This window comes from Echinops telfairi, unplaced genomic scaffold (assembly GCF_000313985.2).
Source record: "Echinops telfairi isolate 266 unplaced genomic scaffold, ASM31398v2 ScPeMD7_5;HRSCAF=22, whole genome shotgun sequence".
Lineage (NCBI taxonomy): Eukaryota > Metazoa > Chordata > Mammalia > Afrosoricida > Tenrecidae > Echinops > Echinops telfairi.
The window spans coordinates 26,052,762-26,075,694 of NW_022103901.1; the positions used below are offsets into that span (position 1 = coordinate 26,052,762).

A 22,933-nucleotide genomic window follows, 5' to 3' on the forward strand; every position below is an offset into this window, starting at 1 on the left:
GTAGGATGTTTAGGTGGTATGAGTGTAGGATGTTTGTGGTATAAGTGTAGGATGTTTAGGTGGTATGGGTGTAGGATGTTTGTGGTATAAGTGTAGGATGTTTAGGTGGTATGGGTGTAGGATGTTTACATGGTGTGAGTGTAGGATATTTACGTGGTGTGAGTGTATGCTTTGTATCCACCTGTCAGCCATGCTTTTGTAGGGCTCGGCTCCCTAAACTTAAATATGAAAATTGATAGTCACTTCAAGTATTTTAAATTGAGATTATTTTACATATTTTCCAAATGCTTATTAATCTTATACATGAAAGCAGATTGATTTGATGAAATTTATGTAACTTCTAGATATGAAAAAACTGCTTCCTAACTTGCTGAGTCCTGATCCGAGGGAACTTCAGAAATCCATTGAAGTTCAGTTGTTGAGAAGTTCTGTTTGTTTGGCAACTGCTCTAAACCATATCGAACAAGATCAGAAGTGGCAGTCTATAACTGAGTGAGTTTCTTCTGTGGTGGTGAAGGCCTGGTATGTGTCAGCTGGGTGGTGAGGGTATACTGGGATTGCTGCACGGTAGTCTTTAGAGCTTCGTTTGAATGGTGGATGTCATCCGATACGTGAGTGCCACTTGCCCACATTAACTGGGGGCAAAACACAGAAATTCTCGAAAGCAAGTGCTTGGCTTCTGTCCTTTTACTATGGAGCAGGCTGCTGCTGCTGTTGCTGTCTCCAGCCTCGTCTTCTGACCATCGCTATGATAGCATCTTAGTGCTTCATCTCCGCAGCGTTTACACAATGAACACTCTCATTCCCTAATTGACAGTAAACGTTTGGTTTCAGAAATGTGGTAAAGTACTTGAAGCAAACATCCCGCATAGCTATTGGACCACTGAGACTTTCTACTTTAACGGTTTCACAGTCTTTGCCCGTTTTGAGCACCTTACAGCTGTACTGCTCGTCTGCTCTGGAAAACACCGTGTCTAACAGACTTTCCACAGAGGTGTGTATCTGCAACGTAAAAGAAGTGTGGAATAGCTTTTTGTTTTTTAAATAGCAGTTATCATAAGACAAGTGGACTAATATATCCAAATGCCGTTTTCAGACAATTTTTTATTTGGGGTCTATGACCTGAAAAGTGGCAATTAATTGATTCTTGCCTTCAGAAAGGTATCTTACACCTCTTTGAAAGAATGAATAATGACTAGTACTACTTTTAACCATGGTTCTTTCTAAGAGATTAAAGAAAGCAATTTGGGGTGGGGGGATTATGTAAAATATGCTCCGGAGGCAGATTGGATTTTATGTGCACCAAGATGAAGGCTCCCACCTCCCCTACGGTTAAACCAAGGACGGAACTCCCCAAAGGAATTGGAATGTGAGCACCTGACTACAAAGCAGTAGTTTATACATCTGCTTTTTCTGTAATTTAACTCCTGTTATAAAGTAAACTTATGCTTTATTAATAATATTTTGAGAAATTGGATTTAATGCTCTGAAAGAATTGGGGGCAAAATTAGCTACACTGTGTTTAGAAACTGGCAGAAGCGGGCATAGTGTGAGACACATGAGCCAAGAGCGGGCACACAGGTGTCTGGTTGGGTTGCTGTGTCTCAGGCTCATTAGCATGTGCCCTGCCTTTGCTCACCTGATAACCCCCCCAAGGAGCCTATTTTATAGTGGGTCCTTTTTGTTTTGCGCTTGCAGGACTGTCTTATTCCACTCTTCAGTGATGCGCTGAGGTCATGCAAACAACATGATGTGAGGCCGTGGATGCAGGCACTGAGGTACACCATGTACCAGAGTCAGTTGTTGGAGAAAATAAAAGGTAACTAGCATTGGCTTTTCCCCCAGTTAGCTCTGCTGAGGAGATGATTTACACATTTTAAATGGGCCACTTGATGAGTTGCGACAAAGTCGAATGCTTGTGTAACTAGCAGTACAATCGAGATAATGAACATTTCTTGTACTCCAGAAAGTTCTCTCTCTTTCTCTTTCCAGTGTCCTCTCCTCCATCCCATTCCAGGCAGTCACTGGTTTGCTCTTGGTCACTGTAGATTAGATTTGTCTTTGTTAAAGTTTCATATGAATGGAATCATAATGTGTTCTCTTGGGTCTGCCTTTTCTGGCTCAGCATGGTGTTTTTCATATTCCTCCATTTTTCATGTTATCAGTAATCTGGTCTTTATTATTTCAGAGTACAAGTCCATTGTATGGGTGTAGTACAACATACTTTTTCTCCCTTGGGTGGATTTGATTTACCCTCTTAACATATAAAGCTATAATGAACATATAAAGCTAGATACCAGGTCTTTCTCCAGTAACAGTGTACTATGAATGCTAAGTTTTAACTCCCCAAATGAGTAGCCTGAAGAGTTGATATTTATAAAATAGCATTTACATTAGCCTGCCATGTTAAAGGGATGTAAGCAATTTATTTTATTGCTCTAAAATTGAAAAGTTTCCAGAAAGCACTAGAATTGTAGTCCAAAACAGTAGCTGGGGTTGCTCCATAAATCTGATTATTAAATTACGTATACGCTGAGTGCTGATATGTGGATGTTACTAAAGGATAAGTACTCGTAACTGTGACTCAACTATCCTTTTATTGCTAAACAAACTTGATTTTGGAGCCTCAGCCCAACATTTATAAACTGAGGGGCCTTAGAAGAAAGCCTTAGAAGAGCCCTGCTGACATCACGGTTGTGAGTTGGGCTACTAACCTCATGTTGGCAGTTTGAAACCACCAGTCACTCCAAGGGAGAAAGATGGGACTTTCAACTCCCGTGAAAAGTTAGGGTCTCAGACCCACAGGGGCAATTCTGCCCTGTCCTGTAGGGTTGCTCAGAGTTGGAATAACTCGATGGCAGTGAGCTGAAGGGAAGCCGTGTACAGTGGTTACAGCATTTGATGTGAACTCCAGATCAGCAGTTGGGATCCACCAACCTCTCCACAGGGAAGACGCCAGGCAGAAGGTGGTCTGCCTCCGAAACCATGTGAGCCAGAGAGTTCTGGTCCTCAAGGGCTGGCGCGAGGCCACATCAGCCTGCAGGCAAGCAAATCAGCAAGTCCCAAACATGGGATATCATAGGGCTTTGAGTATCATTTCCTTTCCAATCCTTTCCTATATCAAAAAAGTTTTAGAATAAAGAAGAACCCATCAGTAATCCAACAGTCCAACAAACACCTCCATTTTTGTCTTTTTATACAACAAATGTTTATCAAATACATACTTTGTGCCAGATAATTGTTCGATGATGAACGAGGCAAACCTTTTCTACATTCCTAAAACTCAAGGGTATTTTAGAGCCCAGCAGAGAAAACGACATTAAACAATGTGATGAATGGAACGGAATGGAAGTACAGATGTATGGTACTGAAAGAACATCCGTCCAAAGCTATTGGTTCAAGTCTGAGGTTCTAGAAAGTAGTTGAGGAAAAAGTAATAGTTAAGCATAGACAGAGGGAGGTGAAGATGAGAAGAATTTACTTGGAAAAAGTGTCAGGTGTGAAGGCTAGGGAACACAGTGAAGAATTCTTCGGTTAGTTAGTTCCCCTGAAGGAGAGTCGGCAGAAATAGAGCTCAGGGAGATTGAGATTGGGATGGAATGGAATGCTACCTGTCAGTGCTTTACAAACCAAGTAAAAGTGTTTGAGCTTTGTCAGAGGGACGCTGGCATGCCACAGACAAGGGAGCTAACTATTTAGATTTACCTTGTGCAGATTAGTTACAGATTGGAGGAGTTTTAGATTAAGTGCAGTTTTCCGTTAAACCAAAAACCCACTGCCATCAAATCCATACTAACTCACATCGACTGAAGTCTGTGCTAGTAGTAACTAGTGGCTATGGGGACAGAAAAAACAAAGGATATGAGGGTTGAAAACACCATCTAGCATGACTGCTGGCAGCCAGGTTGACCATGCCCCTTTCACCAAGAAAGGGAGAGGTGTAAACCTTGTGGAGGATGATGGAAAGTGAGTTCAACCTGACACAAGTGGAAGTGCCCTGGAAATGTCTGAATGGAGGTGAATGGTGGGCACATGGGACGAGATGTCAGGTATGGGCTGCTGATAAAAATTCAAGAGCCGCAGCATGTACAAGGTAATTGAAGCCACAGAGCAGATAATTATTACACAGGGAACCTATGCAGGGGGAGAAGAGTAGAAAGCTGAAGACTGAGCTGAGAGAAACCCTAATTTTTATTGGGTGGGATAGTGCAAGAGGAGGATTCTTTGAAAGGCGGGAGGAAAACCAGGAGAGGAGGACACTTACAGAAGGGGACATGGCCTAGCTTCCAGTCCTTCTCATACTTTGGTCTAAGTCAGGGGTCCTCAAACTTTTTAAATGGGGCCACTTCACTGTCCCTCAGACTGTTGGAGGGCAGGACTATAGTTTACAAAAAAACTATGAACAAATTCCTATGCACACTGGACGAGTCGACTGCTAAGCAGGACAGGCGTGGTGGCAAAAACACTCGGCAGGCCAGATAAATGCCCTCGGCGGTCCACGGGCCGTAGTTTGAGGACCTCTGGTCTAAGTGTTACTAAAAAGCTTCAGAAACTAAAAAGCTACTTTCTTCCAGTGAATGAATTTTACTTTCCTGTGTTCTCGTGTACATTCTGCAAATGCATTGTTTATTGTATGCCAAGCATGATATCTGCTAGAGATTTGAAGAGGTAGAAAAATGAGTTGTCTGCTTAGAGAAGTGGTGGAAGGGTGAGGTATTTGGGGAAGAATTTTTTTTTTAACCATGTCTCAATGCATTATGGGGGAACCACAAACTCGGGGACTAATGAAATGCTTTCTTCTCTCTAGAGCAAACAGTTCCGATTAGAAGTCATCTCATGGAATTAGGCCTAACAGCAGCAAAGTTTGCTAGAAAACGGGGCAATGTGTCACTTGCAACAAGGCTGCTGGCACAGTGCAGTGAGGTTCAACTGGGAAAGACCGCCACTGCTCAGGACTTAGTCCAGCATTTTAAAAAACTCTCAACTCAAGGCCAAGTGGATGAAAAATGGGGGCCTGAACTTGATATTGAAAAAACCAAATTGCTGTATACAGCAGGTTAGTAAAAGGAATTATGGCTATTCCATGACAATGTTAAGAACTATAGACACAGGGGTCTCTGGCTTGAAGCAAGGCGGTAACAGAAAAGGCTGCCAGTAGAATCCTGAATAAGCAGTGATTAAAACGACCTCATAATTCAGTGCTTTTTTAATCTAATATGCTTATGATTCAGTATTTTTGTTTTAATGTATCAGAGTAAGAAATGTCTCCAGATAGTTTTTTATTGTTGTGGGATTTGCATGTATTTTACTACCCTGCTTCCCCGAAAATAAGACAGTGTCATATTAATTTTTGCTCCCAAAGATGCACTAGGTCTTATTTTCAGGGGATATCTTGTTTTTCCATGAAGAAGAATACAGTACACATTTATTGTTGAACAAAAAAAGGGAAATTTTATTACCTGTATACAGTACGGTAGTAGTTGTCATCAGACATAACCAGACAAACTGAATCGTACAGTATCAAGAATTTCTTGTTACTACCATTATTTCTATGTACAACAATCTATGGTACATTTACTCATAATCTGTGGTACATTTACGTGCACTTCCTGTCTGTCTGCTCTGGCTGTGCTGCGGCGAACAGTGAGCTGCGCGCCTGCCACTATGGTCCAGAGTTATGGTAGCTTCGGGGGGCCTTATTATCGGGGAGGTCTTATTTTCAGGGGGGATGCCGTATATTTTAGCCAGAGGCAAAACTGTAAGTGGGTCTTATTTTCTGGGGATGTCTTACTTTCGGGGAAACACGGTATGATACGATATAATGTCAGTCCTTTGCCTTCAAGGGCCCTAAGAGCTGGTTGTTTGGTTTTAACTAGGTCAGTCAGCGCACGCCATGGAAATGCTGAGTTCCTGTGCCATATCTTTCTGCAAGGCTGCCAAAGCTGAGTACGCAGTGGCTAAGTCAATTCTAACGCTGGCTAAATGGATCCAGACCGAATGGAAAGAGATTTCTGGGCAGCTGAAACAGGTTTACAGAGCTCAACAACAACAGAACTTCACAGGTCTTTCTACTTTGTCTAAAAACATACTCACTTTAATAGAACTGCCGTCTGTTAATACAATGGAAGAAGAGTATCCTCGGATTGAGAGTGAATCTACAGGTTAGGTTTCTTTTGTTAATTTGAATATACGTTTTAACTTGAAAAGTACTCTCTTTTAGAATGCAGTATGCTGTGCTGGCTAAAAAGTAGGTAGTATGTTCGTCGACTACAAAGGCTATTTGTGACAACCTAGTATATTTTATAGTCTAGAGGGCCTGATGGCCATGTCTGGTAAGTATTGGACTGCTAACTGCAAGGTCAGTGGTTCTGGCCACTCTTGTAAAGATTTACAGCGTCGGCAACTGAAGTAGAGTCTGTGACTGTGAATCCACTTGATGGCAGTTGGTGGGAAGTCACTGAACTACACTTTCTCCGTATCTGTCTGAGTGGGCGATGGACTTCAAGGAGCTCCTCCCCCAGGCCAGGTTCAAGAGGCTTTGATGATTCTGTGAACTTGAGTGTTTTTGCTGGCAGTAAGGTCTTTCCTCAGGGATGTGAACGTTCGGGTCAGACTAGAAGCAGTTACAAAGACAGACAGTCATGGACTGCTCCCGGGAGCACAGCAACGACGGAAAGATTCAAGTTCCACGTCCTGACACTCATGCTGGTACCTACGGGTCTGCACCAAAGGCATGCAGCCACCGAGAACATCGCCCATAGCAGTTTCTATTTCAATCTCTTTCATCCGTAGCCCCGATGCGGGTTACTTTTCACTGAGATTGCTAGCTGCTTTTCTTTTTCTTTGTCTGAGAGGTCCTCTATATAGAATCAATGGTTCTATACTGACTGTAGTATAGAAAACACGGTACAAGTGAGGGGGAAAAGTACTTGAATGCTTTCCATTTGTAAAACATCTCTTTACTACTGGGATGTCTTATATACCCATGCAATTTATATATTTTATACCCAATGCATTTTATTTTAATTAATTAATAGTTTTTAGTAGACTCAAAATGTTAAGATTTTATTTATAAAACTACTTTGTTGTACAGAAAGTAAAAATGTGGTTCAGACTCTGATCACAGCTACCCAAGCTACAGCAGTCATACACGGAAATCTGACAACGTTTACGATTTTGGTGGGGCGAAGTCCCCGGGCTTGGTGGTGGATTTCCAGGTGAGACTAAAGAGAGGAATGTGGAATGTCTCAGGAATGTCTCCAGTGCATATCATGCCCTGTTTTTGAAGATTGGGATATAATTAATCTTTTTTGCTACAGCATGAAAAATACATTCCTTGTGAATCCTAGGATTTTAAGTACCTACATCTTGAAAATAATTTTAACGTGCACTATTTTTAAAAAGCCACTGCCATCAAGTCAAGTCCAGCTCATTACAAGCCTGTGTAGAATCTGTGAGATTAAATACATGGAAGCTGGCAGCCTCAGCTTTCGGATATTTTTTTTAAGGATATGTCTTGAGATCATTATAAATAATTTCTTTGGTCAACTTATCTCTAAACTGTGAATGAATTTAATGAGTTTCTCTGACTGAATGAGATTGCACACCTACTGCCTATCTGGTTTTTTTGCTAAAATAATCTAATATTAGTTTTAGCATGGGACAATAGCCTGTCAGATTCAGAATGTAAGATAATCCCACAACGCATCTCACACCTGAACTGTTCATAAAGGTCAGTTTCTTGAAAAATGTGTGCTGAATGAAGGTCCCACTCTCATGAGACAGGAGGAAGGTAAAAGGAAGTAGAGGAACGAGCTAGGAGGCAAAAGACATTTGTAGAGATATAAATATAGCCATGTATATATGTAAATATATTAATATATAATGATAGGGGTGTAGGTTTATGTACATATATTTATATGCTAAGTATCAAGATAGCAGATGGACATTGGGCCTCTGTTCAAGTCCTCCCTCAACATAAAAACACATTGTTCTAATAATCTGGCATTCTATGGTGAAGACAACTGATGGTGCCCAGCTATTAGAAGATATAGCATCTGGGGTCTTAAAGGCTTGAAGTTAAACAAGCGGCCATCTAGCCGGTAAGCAACAAAGCACACATGCAAAAAGCACGCCAGTCTGCGTGATCACGAGGTGTCAGCAGCATTAGGTACCAGGCATTAGAAGACCCAAAACAAACAATCATGTCGATGTGAATGAGGGGGGTCGAAGTGGAGACCCAAAGCCCATCCGTAAACAATTGGACAGCCCTTCACAGAAGGGTCACAAGGAAGGGATGAGCTAGCCAGGGTGTAGTCTAGCACCAAAGAAACATACAACCTTCCTCTAGTTCTTTAGTGCTTCCTCTTCTCTAAAACCCACCCACTATCTTGACCCCAGTTCTACCCTACACATCCGTGGAGATTGGAACGTGTACACTGGTGCAGGTAGGAGCTCTTGACACAATCCAGGACAGATACCATGGTGGTAGGGAGCAGGTGGGGGGCGAAAGGGGAGAAATAGGGAACTGATCACAGTGATCGACATAGAAAAACACACACACACACACACACACACACACACCCCGGTGGATGAACAACAGAAACGTGGGTGAAGGGAGACAGCGGAGGACCTTGTAAGATATGAACATAATAATTTATTAAGGGGTCAAGAGGGTGGAGGAGGGAGGGAAAAAAGCTGATACCAAGGGCTCAAGTAGAAAGAAAATGTTTTGAAAATGATGATAGCAACATGTACAAATGTGCTTGATACAATTGATGTATGGATTATTGTGAGAGCTGTAAAAGTGCCCCCAATAAAATGATTTATTTTTAAAAATAGATAAATGTGTGTTTGGTGATCTAACTTTAGTTTAAAAGGTTAGTGATTAATTTCAACTCTTAGGAAGTATAACTCACGTTTATACCTTAACAAAATTGTGTGCTGTAATGTCATGGAATATATTGTTTCAGATAGTGAAAGTCTGCAGTGTTAATCTCTGGTGGCAGAGATTGAGGTCTCCAACCCCGCTGAGAGCTTTCCTTTGTTTTTCTCCCTCGTGACAGTGCACATTGGCGTGGGGGAACCAGACTTCATTTTGGGACAGTTATATCACCTGTCTTCAATTCAGGCACCTGAAGTAGCCAAATCCTGGGCTGCCTTGGCTAGTTGGGCTTATAGGTGGGGCAGAAAAGTGGTTGACAATGCCAGGTATGTATGTGGAAATGTGTAATTTATTTGAAACACACTACAAAATAGAGAAAATGTCTGGTGATAGGGTAAGGTTTTTGTAGTCCAAGTATTGATGATACATTTGTTTTTACAGTCAGGGAGAAGGTGTCCGTCTGCTGCCTAGAGAAAAATCAGAAGTTCAGAAACTGCTTCCAGACACTGTAACTGAGGAAGAAAAAGAGAGAATATACGGTATCCTTGGACAGGCTGTATGTCGACCAGCAGGGATTCAGGCAAGGAAAATACGATTGAGTGTTGGAGAAAAATGGTGTCAGAGTCAAGAGGTCTAATGTGATTTTTGAGGAAATCTCAGTCTTACTTAAATGATGAATTGAATTTAGGTAGTTGTAGGTGGGGAAAAATTTTAAGGTGAAAATTTGTCGTGTATAATGTTCTTTAAAAACAACAACACATAACTCCAATTCCTTGAGAAATTAGTTCATTTCCCTACGGTCTTGTGATCAGAAGTTAGGTTCTTAATCCCAGTTTTGCTAGAAGTTAGAATCCCTTTGGGAACGTTGAATGGTCAGATGCTAGTGCCCCAGTCATAGGAAAAAGATGGAACCCTGTCCTCCCGCAAAGAATTACAGTCTCAGCAGCCCACAGGGGCTGTCCTGCCCTGTGCTGCAGGGTTGCTATGAGTCAGAATTGACTTGAGGGCATTGAGTTTGGTTTTGAGTGACACAAGTCTGAGACATGTTGGGCAGGGCTTACATGGCACATATGTGTGCTTATACTTACTGAACCAAACTCACTGCCAGTCAGGTTGATTTCTACTCACAAGACAGGAAGAACTGCCCCTGTGGTTTCTGAGAATGTAATTGTGTGTAGGCACGGAAAGCCACGTCTTTCTCCTGTGCTGGTGGATTCAATCGCTGACCTTGGTGGTTAGCATCCTAACTTGTAACCCACTGATGCCACCAGGGTTCCTGTTTATATATACTAGTTGGGTCTGATACAAAATGAGGTGGGCTACCCAAGGGATAGGTCATCTGTAGGACTTACCCCTCAAAGTTATGTATACAGTTTTGAGTACTGTAACTACTGAGGATTTAATTCTAATCTACTTGTTGGGGTAAATATATTTATTCCATACACCACGGCATATGCACTGTCCGCCGCAGGTGCCCAGTACTGACAGAGAAAGTGAGATACGCTGTCATTTTGTGCACTCAGCTTCAGACTTTACCAGATAGTTCATTTCCTACTGGCACAACATTACAAGGTTAAGGCCTTTAAAATACAGAAAAAAACAAATTGCTGACATTCTCCATTGCCTTCATTAATGAAGTTATTAATATAAAGAAAAGCGTGTAGGCATCAAAATAACATATAACATTAAATGTGAGATGACTTGGCGTCTCGTAATTGAGAATGCCTTCTTGTAATGAAACCGATGGTACCTTTCATTTTCTGTTAAAAATGTTTAATGTCCACATTGTCTTCAGGATGAAGACATAACTCTTCAGATAACAGAAAGTGAAGACAACGAGGAAGATGATATGGTTGATGTTATCTGGCGCCAGCTACTATCCAGCTGCCCATGGCTCTCCGACCTGGAGGAGAGTGCCACCGAGGGCGTGATTAAAGTGTGGAGGGAAGTTGGGGACCGGATCTTCAGTCTGTACAAGCTGTCTTGTAGCGCCTATTTCACTTTCCTCAAACTCAACGCGGGTCAGGTCGGTAGCACGTTGTTCTAGACTTACAATGTTGGGGGCGGGTTCTTTCCTAGTCAACCACAGCCAATGTTCTGAGTAGTGCTTTCTTATTTCATATCAAAGATTCCTTTAGACGAAGATGACCCGAGGCTACACTTAAGCAGCAGAGCAGAACAGAGCACTGACGACGCGATTGTGATGGCAACGTTGCGGTTGCTGCGCTTGCTCGTTAAGCATGCTGGCGAGCTGAGGCAGTATCTGGAGCGCGGCTTGGAAACGACTCCGACTGCTCCGTGGAGAGGTGAGGATCTAGTGTTTCGGGAGGAGCTGTTTCTGCACAGGGTATACAACCAAAAGTAACAGCCCTCTAGAAGCTATGTGGTATTTGAGGGTAGTCAGCCTTAGTTCATCGGATGGATCCCCTAGATTGCAGGTCAAGTAAGACCTTCCCTTCCACTTGTCAGAAGCGTGAGAGGTCAGTCAGATAGGCATCCGCTTTTGACATTTAAAAATGAATTTTGGGAAAGAGTACTGAAAATAATAAAAACAGTTTGAATATCCTTTGTAAAAATTATGTTTGCTTTCTTTTACAACAACAATCCTTACCAGAAAACACAGTTCTCTAGAGTGTATTTTATGTGCTCCAGCTGTGAACCTCAGCCACGTTTGTAAATCAAGAACTTTGGTGTGTGGCTCTTTGTTGTTACAGTGAAAGACGTAAGGACCCGAGATTGTAAGCTGATACTGCCCCGCAGTTGTTCCCTTTGTGTCCACTGTTGATGAGCTTGTAGCATTCCAAGCCTCTTTCTTTCCTCTCATCCCGAAGGGATTATTCCACAGCTTTTCTCACGCTTAAACCACCCGGAAGTGTATGTACGCCAGAGTATTTGCAACCTCCTCTGCCGAGTGGCCCAGGATTCTCCGCATCTCATACTGTATCCCGCTATCGTGGGCACCATATCTCTTAGCAGTGAATCCCAGGCTTCAGGTACGGGATATGAACATACTGATCTGTGAATTACAAATTATCTCAAAAGTGGTTTTTGCTGGGTAAAATTTTTGTGTGCTTTATGTCAGTTGTAATATTTCCATTCATAATTATTGCCCTTTATTGAAGGGGTAGCTGCTAATGTGTTTGGGACTTAACGTGTGTGCCTTACGTTATCTTTAGTTCTTACAATAGCCTACTAAGGTTTTAGTAAATAATAGAGTACTTTTGGAACCCCCTGTACAAGAGTCTTCAGAAGGTTGGTGGGAAAATGGAATTATATAGGAATTTCTTACACAAGCTATTTTGAAGGCCTCCCTGTATGTATGGGTCTAGCTTTTTGGACTCGCGCTAGTAGAACGTATTTGTTATACACACATCATCTTCTCCACATTCATCTTCCATCAACTTACATAAGATAACTCTCCTTGTTAAAAGACAAAATATTCACAATTTTTTATCAGTTTGATGTACAGAGCGCACATTAGAGTACCAAGGGACTTCAAAGAGTCGATAAGAAAATTCCAGTATCTTTTAATTCCTTTTTCCAAGAACGTCCTGAAGTCCCCTTGTATACGCATACATTATCTATGCTGACAGAGATGGTCTTCAGTGAAGGCTTGAGTGCCTAGTTTGTTTCCCTAACTCATCATCTGCACAGGAAGACACTCCGCGTGTACTTTATTCTGCCCTTTCCTTGCAGGAAATAAGTTCTCATCTGCCATCCCCACTTTACTCGGCAATATCCAAGGAGAAGAACTGCTAGTTTCCGAATGTGAAGGGGGCAGTCCTCCCGCCTCTCAAGATAGCAGTAAGGATGAGTCTAAAAGTGGGCTGAACGAGGACCAAGCCATGATGCAGGATTGCTACAGCAAGATTGTAGATAAGCTCTCCTCTGCAAACCCTACCATGGTGTTGCAGGTAAAACGAGCAAACAGAACCCTTCTATCTTTTTAAACATTTTAGTGTAATTCTCCCTCAGAAAAGAGAAATTGCTGAGGCTGGGTATGCACCAATAAGCACCTCATGGGATGTGCGTCCTGGGTTTGCAGGGTTAGGGTCACGGTTTTGTGGCAGGTTTCAGTTAGCTGGCAAGAAAGTGTGTGCAGTGCTGCTGTTTTACCTCCTAAGATTCCAAAGTACCTTGGATCAAAACATCCTGCAGGTACAGTAATTGGTTTCTGTCCACCTAGAATAAAGGGGAAGGAGAGTCGGGAATAGGAAGAGATGGAAGAGCAACAGAAATTGGGGGAAGGGACATAGCAGTCGATGTAAGATATGAAATATAATAATTTATCATCAATCAAGGGGTCACGAGGGTGGGAGGGGTGAAAGAGGGGGGAAAGAGGAGCTGATAGATACCAAAGGCTCAAATAGAAAGTAAATGTTTAGAAAATAATGAAGGTAACATATGTACAAATATGCTTGATACGATCGTTGTATGAAATGTTCTAAGAGCTCCCAATGAAATAATTTAAGAAAGGAATAGGAAGAGACTATAGAATGTGTGGCTAACTGCCTCCTTGGCCATAAGGCCTCAAGACCTGGATGCGGCTCAGCTACCATTACTGACTCCATAAAAGAATTCCAGTAAAAAGGGGGAAATACAGAACTGAATTTCAAATTGGTTTTCTGGAGCCATGGAGGCTTAATGAACCCATGAAACTATTTTCCTGGGATAACCTTTAACTAAAATTATCCTCTGAAGTCTTAAAACCAAATAATAGTTGAGCTTAGCTAGTAAAAAGGTCTGCCTTGACCCTTATGTTCTTCAAAGACAGTGGGTCTCAACCTTCCTAATGCCGCCACCCTTTAGTACAGTTCCTCATGTGGTGCTGACCCCCCACCCATAAAATTACTTTTGTTGCTACTTCATACCTGTAATTTTGTTACAGTTTTGTTTTCTGATGATCATAGGCAGCCCTGTGAAAGGGTCGTTTGGCCCCCAAAGGGGTCGCAACCCACGGGTTGAGAATCACTATTCTAAGAACTGCCTCTGGGATCAAATTCACAACTCGTCCAAAGATTAGATGGGGAGCTTACTGGACAGTGCGTCCACGTTGAGGAGGGGAGAACAGCTCAGAGAAGGAGGGTGAGAATGATTGCACAACTGGAAGAATGCTGTCAGTATCCCTGGATAGTAGATGTAGAAACTGGAATTGGTACATGTTTTATCTACATAGTCTTGACAATAACAAAATAAATAAAATTTAAAGGGAAAAAAGCATTTGAGGAACTAAACTTTATAATAATTGGTATTGACTTTGCAAACCTGAATTGTTAGAAACTTCAGTTTCACGCTTTTGTATTCCCATTCTGACCACAAGTGTGCACACTTAGTTAGCTTGTGCCTCCAGCCAGGGAGAGCTGTAGCTGAGCCCATGGGCTGTGCCCTGTGTGCAGGTGCAGATGCTGGTGGCTGAGCTGCGCCGGGTCACCGTTCTCTGGGATGAGCTCTGGTTGGGAGTCCTCCTGCAGCAACACATGTACGTCCTGAGACGAATTCAGCAGCTCGAGGATGAGGTGAAGAGGGTGCAGAACAACAACACCTTACGCAAGTACGTTCTCCCCCACCTTTAACCAGAGAATGGCACCTTGCCTGCTCTGTTACTCAGTTACTCTGCAAACATGCTGCCTGATTTAACCTGACTCTTTGGTACTGTTGACTTGTGTTTATACTGGGCACTTAAATACAAAAGTCTTTAATGTGTGCTAAGCTTCTGACTGAAAGTGTCTTCCCGGTCAGAGAAGAGAAAATCGCAATCATGCGGGAGAAGCACACAGCTTTGATGAAGCCCATTGTGTTTGCTCTGGAGCACGTACGGAGTATCACAGCAGCCCCTGCAGAAACGCCGCATGAAAAATGGTTTCAGGACAACTACGGTGATGCCATTGAAAATGCCCTGGAGAAGCTGAAGACGCCGTCCAACCCGGCAAAACCAGGAAGTAGCTGGATTCCATTTAAAGAGGTACGGAACCATCTCACGAGAGCTGGCAACAGAGAAAGTTGCCTGTGAGATACAGGATTTAATTAAGTGGGTTAGACACGTGGTAGGAATAGGTTGTAAAAGGCACTCCTGACCAGTTGGCTACAAGGAATACAGGGCAAGGTGTGTTCTTCGTTTTGAGGTGGAGGGACACGGGGGAGCAAGTGAGTGGCAAACAAACACCTATATTTTCCTGCGTGGTGGGAGACTGTCTGCAGAAATTGATCAGTTAATCCAGCAGATCAAGGATGAGTGTTTACGCTATTCCTTTAAAAGATTAAGAAATGTAGTCTTATGTTAGTACAGTTTTTCTTTTGGGGAAGGGACAGTATTTAGTATTTCCCGCAAACAAAATACATGTAATAAAGGTCAATTTTTACAAATGTTTACATAGGCTGCAGGTGATTAGTGTATTTAAGTATTTGGAAAACTGTATCTTTTATGTTTTGGTACCTATAATTCTATATTCCCCTTGCTTGGTTGGCTTGTTAGTTGATTGGTTTTGCCTGTTAATAGTAATAGCACTATTCATTACTCTGTCATTTGTGTCTTAGGTTGCTCAAGCTGGGTTCCTTAATGAACCTAGTCGTGAGCAGACTACCAGGAGACACATGTAGAACCTAAGTACACAGCACACTTTAACACTCCCGTGTGCGTAATCCTCAGCTCAGTAACTAGCTAGAAGCACAGGAGGGAGGATGGAAGTGGGCTGTGTGTGGTCTAGTCCCAGTGTTAATTTCTTCGTAGTCTAATCTCAGTTTCTTGCTGCTGTTCCTTCCTCTCAGCAAATGAACTAAGACACCCAGAGGAGGAATACTTTTTAAAAAAAATCATTTTATTGGGGGCTCTTATAGCTCTTATCACAATCCATACATCCATCCATTGTGTCAAGCACATTTGCGCATATATTGCCATCATTTTCAAAACATTTTCTTTCTGCTGGAACCCTTGGTATCAGCTCATTTTTCCCCGTCCCCATCCTCCCTTGATGACGAGTACTTTTAAAGCCTTGGGGCTGGGTGGGTATATCATCATAAAGAAAAGATGTTACGGTTATGTACATTTTAAACAAGATTTAAATTTATAAAGAACAGCTGTATTCCAACTTTTTAGAAGACCTGTGCCCTTCCCTAATCAGACTTTTTCCTCACTCACTGTTGTGAATTGGTCATTATCTACTTTTTAAAAGAAGGTATCAATTCATAGATGTATTCTAAATGACAGTGTTAATTTCTGCTACTTTTTAACTGCCTATAAATGAGATGTATGTGTTTTCCTACTATCTACACAGTTTTGGGAAGAACATTATTATATTATTAAGGATTCTCACACATTTTATTGAAGCTAGAAGTACTCCAGTCTGTCCAATATCCTGTCATTGGATATTTCAGATGTTACCAAATGTTCATTTTAGGAACAAAACTTGGTGCAGATTGCTTGAAAAATTTTCACATGAAATCAGAGTCCAGAATTTATTGACTCAAGAGCAGATTGTTTTAACTTTCATCTAAAAAAAATCTAAATCCACTTAGAGCTAAGAGTAGATTGAATCTCATTTTTTTTCTTGTAACTTGAAGTTAATGGTTTTTCAAGGCCTTCCCTAAGGGTTTTTGTCTACATAGCAGGTGGACACCTGGCTATAGCTTTTGCCCTATTCCAAGGATAGAATTTATTGGGACATTGTTTGGACGTAGCTTAACAGTGGGGTGATCACAGCAGTGATGCTCTCCCTCCCGCTGTGGTTTCATTGCTTATTTGGACAGAGAAGGAGAAGTGATCTTAAACAGAAAAGCCCCTAGAGTGTAGCAGCACAATTCTGCTTCCCCATTTCCGTGAAAACCCAAATGTGTGGCATGAAAATGTCGGAGCTAGAACAATAGGTATGTGTTTGGTTCTCCAGTTTGCTTCTCTGCCAGGTTGAATATGGAACAAAATAAGTGTTCTAGCGATAATGTAACCTGCTTTTCCCATCCTAAAACACAGATCATGCTGAGTTTGCAACAGAGAGCGCAAAAACGTGCAAGTTACATCTTGCGCCTTGAAGAAATCAGTCCGTGGTTGGCTGCCATGACTAGCACTGAAATTGCTCTTCCTGGAGAAGTCTCGGCCAGGGACACTGTCACAATCCATAGTGTGGGTGGAACCATCACCATCTTACCAACCAAAACCAAGCCAAAGAAACTGCTCTTTTTAGGCTCAGATGGGAAAAGCTATCCTTATCTTTTCAAAGGTAGGCTCTAAAGCATTCCGTGACCTTCCAAAAACCATTAGTCTCTCTACTGATGTTGTTGTGTGTGCACGTAGGAGAAGCGGGGGTAGCCTGATTTTGAATAGTTGGAGGCTATAGGTAGAACAATTTCCCGTTTGTCCTCTCCTTTTCCCTGTGAACTTGTAGAAGCAGAATAACGGAAGTAACAACGGACAACTGGTCTCTGTTGTTGCTGCTTTCAGGACACACGAAAGTCGTCCCACCCCAGCCTATCCTGCCCCACCTGTCGTGGTCACCTACTCTAGCTACTTTGGTTTTCTTTTCATAGGACTGGAGGATTTACATCTGGATGAGAGAATAATGCAGTTTCTATCCATTGTGAATACCATGTTTGCTACAATCAATCGTCAGGAAACTCCTCGTTTCCATGCTCGACATTATTCTGTAACACCGCTAGGAACACGATCGGGGTTAATCCAGTGGGTGGATGGAGCCACTCCCTTATTTGGCCTGTACAAACGATGGCAACAACGGGAAGCTGCCCTGCAGGCACAAAAGGTTTGTTAAATTTGAGTGTGTGTATGCATTTATTTGAATGTTTTTAGAACATGCTCTAGTCCATTCTCTCTAATGTAAGCTATTTCTTGGCTTCCTATTTTTATTCATTCATTCATTCATTCATTCATTTTTAAATCATTTTATTGGGAGCTCTTACACCCCTTAGAACATTTCATAGCATATATATATATATATATATGTGGCCATCATAATTTTCTGAACATTTACTTTGTTGGCTTTCTACTTTTAAATACGTATTTAGCGGTTAGAGAAATAAAGGTCTTGGCATATCTTGGAAAGGATTTTTGAGTCACGTTTTGTTAGAAATATTTCAAGAGACAGAAATAATAGCATCATGCTAAACTTACTCTAGATGAATACAGCAGGGCCAATGTTTAATTAAACAGTAATTGGTGTTTCATATTTTATTGGGTTTTCCAGGGTCCTTTAAATAAAATCTGGACATACGAAAGCTTGAATTTAGATTTCATAGCACAGTACGCACATGCAAAATGCAGGCTGTGATCTAGACTCGTGCTGCTCTCTAGTGCTGATACCCTATCACTGAATAGAACAGAATGTTCTCTAATGCTGGTGGTGTGACCTACGGATATCTGGTCTCTGTTATTGCAATTTAATCTAGAATTTGTTTTGTCAACCACCTGAGAGATTTAATATATGCTAGGAACGGTGTTAAGCATATATAGGTAAGTTTTGTTTTGTCTTAGCCTCTGCATTCACACATGGCCTAAGGTAATCCTTCTAATAGGTGTATAAAGGGTCACGTTTTCAAAGTAGACTTAGGGATTGAATTGTATACTTAAATTTTATGTTGTCTATCCACACACAAAATACAAAATGTTGCATAACTTTGGGGTTGAATTTTTACTCAAACCTCAAATTCTTATAGTAGACCAGTTTTTTTCTGATCAAATAATAACACTTAACTAAAAGAAATTATAAGAAAAGTGAGTCACAAGAGTTGGCTACTTGATGGCTGAAACTTAGCTGGGTTGGTTTTAAAAATTCTTTTAATGAGAAGTAATATCTTCCCTTATTTAAATAAATTTTACCTTCTTTTAAAATATCTTTTAAAGGCCCAAGATTCTTACCAAACTCCTCAGAACCCTGGACTTGTACCCCGTCCGAGTGAGCTGTATTATAGTAAAATTGGTCCAGCTTTGAAAGCCGTTGGCCTCAGTCTGGATGTGTCCCGTCGGGATTGGCCTCTTCACGTGATGAAGGCAGTGCTAGAGGAGCTCATGGAGGCCACCCCCCCAAATCTCCTTGCTAAAGAGCTTTGGTCCTCTTGTACAACGCCTGACGAATGGTGGAGAGTTACCCAGGTAAACACTGTGCTTTGGACTCCATCCTATTACTGTTTTAGCCTGCTGCCTGTCCTTCTATATCTGAAAGCAGGATAGTTAGGTAGACTGAGTCCAGAGCACAACATTGTGTGATGGATGATGTGTGTGGCCGTTTGGTGTAGAGCCTGCTGGGTCACGAGCAGAAGCCCTGGGGCAGCTTTTCTGTTTCCTGTTTTGAACTAAAGGAGCATGGGGTTTGGCCACTTCAGAGCCTTAAATCCATGGTAGAAGGAACTTTGCCAAGATGTTTAGCTGGACCCCTTCCTTTTTCAGTCTTACGCACGGTCTACCGCGGTCATGTCTATGGTTGGATATATCATTGGCCTTGGGGACAGACATCTGGATAATGTTCTCATAGACATGACAACTGGAGAAGTCGTACACATAGATTACAATGTGTGCTTTGAGAAAGGTAAGATCTAAGTGGATTTTTGCATTTATGTGCAGGTCAAATATTTTCAATCGAAGTGCAGAATAATAATAAAATAATGGTTAATCTTTTCAAGGTAAAAGCCTTAGAGTTCCTGAGAAAGTGCCTTTTCGAATGACACAAAACATTGAGACAGCACTGGGTGTGACCGGAGTAGAAGGTGTCTTTAGGCTGTCCTGTGAGCAGGTATGCTGTTCGCTCTACACTTCTTAAAAACTCCTCCTAATGAGGAAAGTTAAAGGCAAAACTAGTTTTCAATTCTTCTTAAAACAGGTTCTGCACATTATGCGGCGTGGCAGAGAGACTCTGCTGACGCTGCTAGAGGCGTTTGTGTACGACCCCCTGGTGGATTGGACCGCTGGAGGCGAGGCCGGGTTCGCTGGTGCTGTCTATGGTGGAGGTGGCCAGCAGGCCGAGAGCAAGCAGAGCAAGAGGGAGATGGAACGAGAGATCACCCGCAGCCTCTTCTCTTCCAGAGTAGCTGAAATTAAGGTGAAGCCAGGGAGCATTCAAGTAAAACCCATTGCTCTCAAGTTGATTCCAACTCAGAGCCACCCGTTAGGTTCCGTAGGGATGCTGAGCCTGCATCTTTATGGGAGCACATCGCCTTGTCTTTCTCAGTTGCAGTTGATGGGCTTGAACTGCTTATCTTTAGGTCTGCTGCCCAATACTAAGCCCACAGCGCGACCAGAGCGCCTATTCAAGTAACCCGGGCATGAAAAAGTGGAGTGGCCCTCGAGACTGACACCTTTCCCCGGGTTGTAAGGCATAAAATTGAAAGGGCAGTGAAGCACGTGGATTCTGTGTGTGGTCTTTTCAGTATAGCACGCTCCTGTACAACCACGTGTGCACGCACACACACTCCTGGAAGGTGTGCTAAGGATTTGAAAAAAGTAACTTCTTAAATGTGTTGATGTGTGGTTGCCTTGACGTTATCGGTGTTCTTTAAGTGAATGGCCTCTCTATCCTGGTAGCCTGTGATGACTGTCGTGGAATTAAGCTTGTCCCTCTACAATTATGTGAACTTGAGTACATTAGTTAACTTTTGGATATCTTTGTAAAATGGAATGATGCTATTCACACACACACACACACACACACACACACACACACACACGGTTTGTTGAAGGTTCAATAAAATAATATGTATGGAATGCCTTTAACAAGCATCTTCACACCTCACTGCTGACCCTATGAGCCTTCCTAATAATAACACCTTCTTGTAGGTGAACTGGTTTAAGAACAGGGATGAGATGCTGGTTGTGCTGCCCAAGCTGGACAGCAGCTTAGATGAATACCTAAGCTTGCAAGAGCAACTGACAGATGTGGAAAAACTGCAGGGCAAACTGCTGGAGGAAATAGAGTTTTTAGAAGGAGCTGAAGAAGCGGACCATCCTTCTCACACTCTACAACACAGGTATTAAACAGTTTCAGGTTTTTGTAAGAAGAGTTTAATCATACCATTAGTGAGGCCATAGATGCTGCTAACCTGCATAAGAATTGTTGCAACTTGGATAAGTGATTAAAACCTCTCCCAAGGAACACAATGTTAAAGTATTGATAAATCATCCACTTGAGTTTTATCTTTCTGCCCAGTTTTGTAAGTCTTAGATGAAACACGGTAATGTAAGTGAATGGACTTTGCACCGAGATACTCAGTAAAGAACAGCTGAATATGCAAGTGCCAAACATTGTGTGGGGTTTGAGACTGCCCCCCCCCCCCAAAAAAAAAGCTCCAAAAAACTTATGTCATTGAGTCATTGATTCCAATTCATTGCAACTCTACAGGGCATTGTAGAACTACCCCCGTGGGTTTCTGAGGCTATAAATCTTTATGGAAGTAAAAAGTCTCATCTTTCTCCTGAGGAGCACCTTGTGTACTTAAATTGTTGACCTTGCGGTACTTAAATGTATAGCCAACCTCTCGGCCCCGGAGTCTAATAACCTGTAAGTCAGTGATCTCATCTTGGCCAGAGTGAATGTGGGAACTATTCACGGATGTCACGGATCAAGCCTGTCCTTTATGGTTGTGTGGACTGGAGTCCATTAGTTCACGTCTGGATATCTTTGCTTGTAAAAGCAGGTGATGGATGGCCTTTTACTTTGCCACCACAGCTCCTGGTTTTGAGACTCTAAAGATCCAGAAGTCGCCAGCCAGGCTTTTACCTTTAAGGAACTCAGAGCCTGCTAGGTGAGGTAGAATTCTGTTTAAAACACTATAAGCATAATTGAGGGAACTGTGGGCTCAGGAAAAGCCAGAGAGTCTAGGACATTTGAGCAGAACTTCTAAAATGAAATGGGACCTTTCCAGGTGGCCCCATCTCAGCGAAGCCTGGGTCATGGAAGTCTCTGTAAGAATGCATAGTCACCAACTTCCTGGTTTCACTTTTCTGTTTATTAGATATTCTGAACACACTCAACTACAGACTCAGCAGAGAGCTGTTCAGGAAGCAATCCAGGTGAAGCTGAATGAATTTGACCAGTGGATAACACACTATCAAGCTGCTTTCAATAATTTAGAAGCCACACAGCTTGCCAGTTTGCTCCAGGAAATAAGCACACAGATGGACCTTGGTATGGTTTGGCTTGTGTAGATACTCATGTGAGCTTGTGAGTTTTGCATCTGTGGGTGGTGGTCAGGTTGGTGCTCCGTTGCTGGTGTGAAATGGTCTCACTGTGATTAATACTGTCTTTTACCCAAAGGTCCCCCAAGCTATGTGCCAGCGACAGCTTTTCTGCAGAATGCGGGGCAGGCTCACTTGATCAGCCAGTGTGAGCAGCTGGAAGGGGAGGTTGGTGCTCTCCTGCAGCAGAGGCGCTCGGTGCTCCGGGGCTGCCTGGAGCAGCTGCATCACTACGCCACTGTGGCCCTGCAGTATCCCAAGGCTATATTTCAGAAGCATCGCATTGAGCAGTGGAAGACCTGGATGGAAGAGCTCATCTGTAACACCACTGTGGAGCGCTGCCAGGAACTTTATCGCAAGTGAGTCAGTGGCACCGGATTGTTTCCTTTCTCACTGGGGCTGCAAGCTGAGTTGGTGTTGTGATTTTGTCTCAACCCCACTCACCCTTCCGTGCCCTTTCCTGCTTCTGAGCTTTGTTTGGGGGCAAATACTGCCCGTTTGGTCTCCTGTGGTAAATTGTTTTGTGCGGTACATTATTACAAAGTAGACAGTAACACTGTGCCTGTTGTTTGAGAGGTGAATCCCAGAAAGCGGGGGGCGGGGTAGGGCAGGTAGCGGGGGTTGCCACCATCTCATGGATTCCACCAGTCTCGGCTCTATTAAAAATCACTTGGAATTTTGCTCTCCTCTCCATTTTACTCTTGTTCTATCCAGGACTAGATGAGTTGCTGGTCAGAGCGGTACCATCAAGCTTGTCTGGTCCCAGACTAATGGAAGTTGTGGTTCCCATGGTCCTCCTCCTTATTCCAGACTGGAAGAGACCAAGAGCTGAGGAGTTGTATCTTCAAAGACTTGCTGCTATCTTTTTCAATGGCCTTTTT

General features: G+C 42.5%; 1 protein-coding gene across 1 annotated transcript in view; it reads left to right on the forward strand.

Moving 5' to 3' along the window:
• The window catches only part of SMG1 (SMG1 nonsense mediated mRNA decay associated PI3K related kinase), an 84,545-nt gene that overhangs the window by 39,638 nt on the left and 21,974 nt on the right, over positions 1-22,933 (forward strand). Inside the window, exons 27-48 of the mRNA XM_004705751.4 lie at positions 345-492; positions 835-994; positions 1,699-1,819; positions 4,808-5,056; positions 5,877-6,161; positions 9,066-9,210; positions 9,326-9,464; positions 10,680-10,910; positions 11,013-11,190; positions 11,716-11,877; positions 12,581-12,798; positions 14,281-14,435; positions 14,624-14,846; positions 16,848-17,094; positions 17,402-17,631; positions 18,729-18,977; positions 19,272-19,410; positions 19,505-19,614; positions 19,702-19,920; positions 20,655-20,845; positions 21,830-22,002; positions 22,132-22,411. Of these exons, the coding sequence (XP_004705808.1) occupies positions 345-492; positions 835-994; positions 1,699-1,819; positions 4,808-5,056; positions 5,877-6,161; positions 9,066-9,210; positions 9,326-9,464; positions 10,680-10,910; positions 11,013-11,190; positions 11,716-11,877; positions 12,581-12,798; positions 14,281-14,435; positions 14,624-14,846; positions 16,848-17,094; positions 17,402-17,631; positions 18,729-18,977; positions 19,272-19,410; positions 19,505-19,614; positions 19,702-19,920; positions 20,655-20,845; positions 21,830-22,002; positions 22,132-22,411 (4,252 nt within the window). The remainder of the gene's footprint in view (positions 1-344; positions 493-834; positions 995-1,698; positions 1,820-4,807; positions 5,057-5,876; positions 6,162-9,065; positions 9,211-9,325; positions 9,465-10,679; positions 10,911-11,012; positions 11,191-11,715; positions 11,878-12,580; positions 12,799-14,280; positions 14,436-14,623; positions 14,847-16,847; positions 17,095-17,401; positions 17,632-18,728; positions 18,978-19,271; positions 19,411-19,504; positions 19,615-19,701; positions 19,921-20,654; positions 20,846-21,829; positions 22,003-22,131; positions 22,412-22,933) is intronic.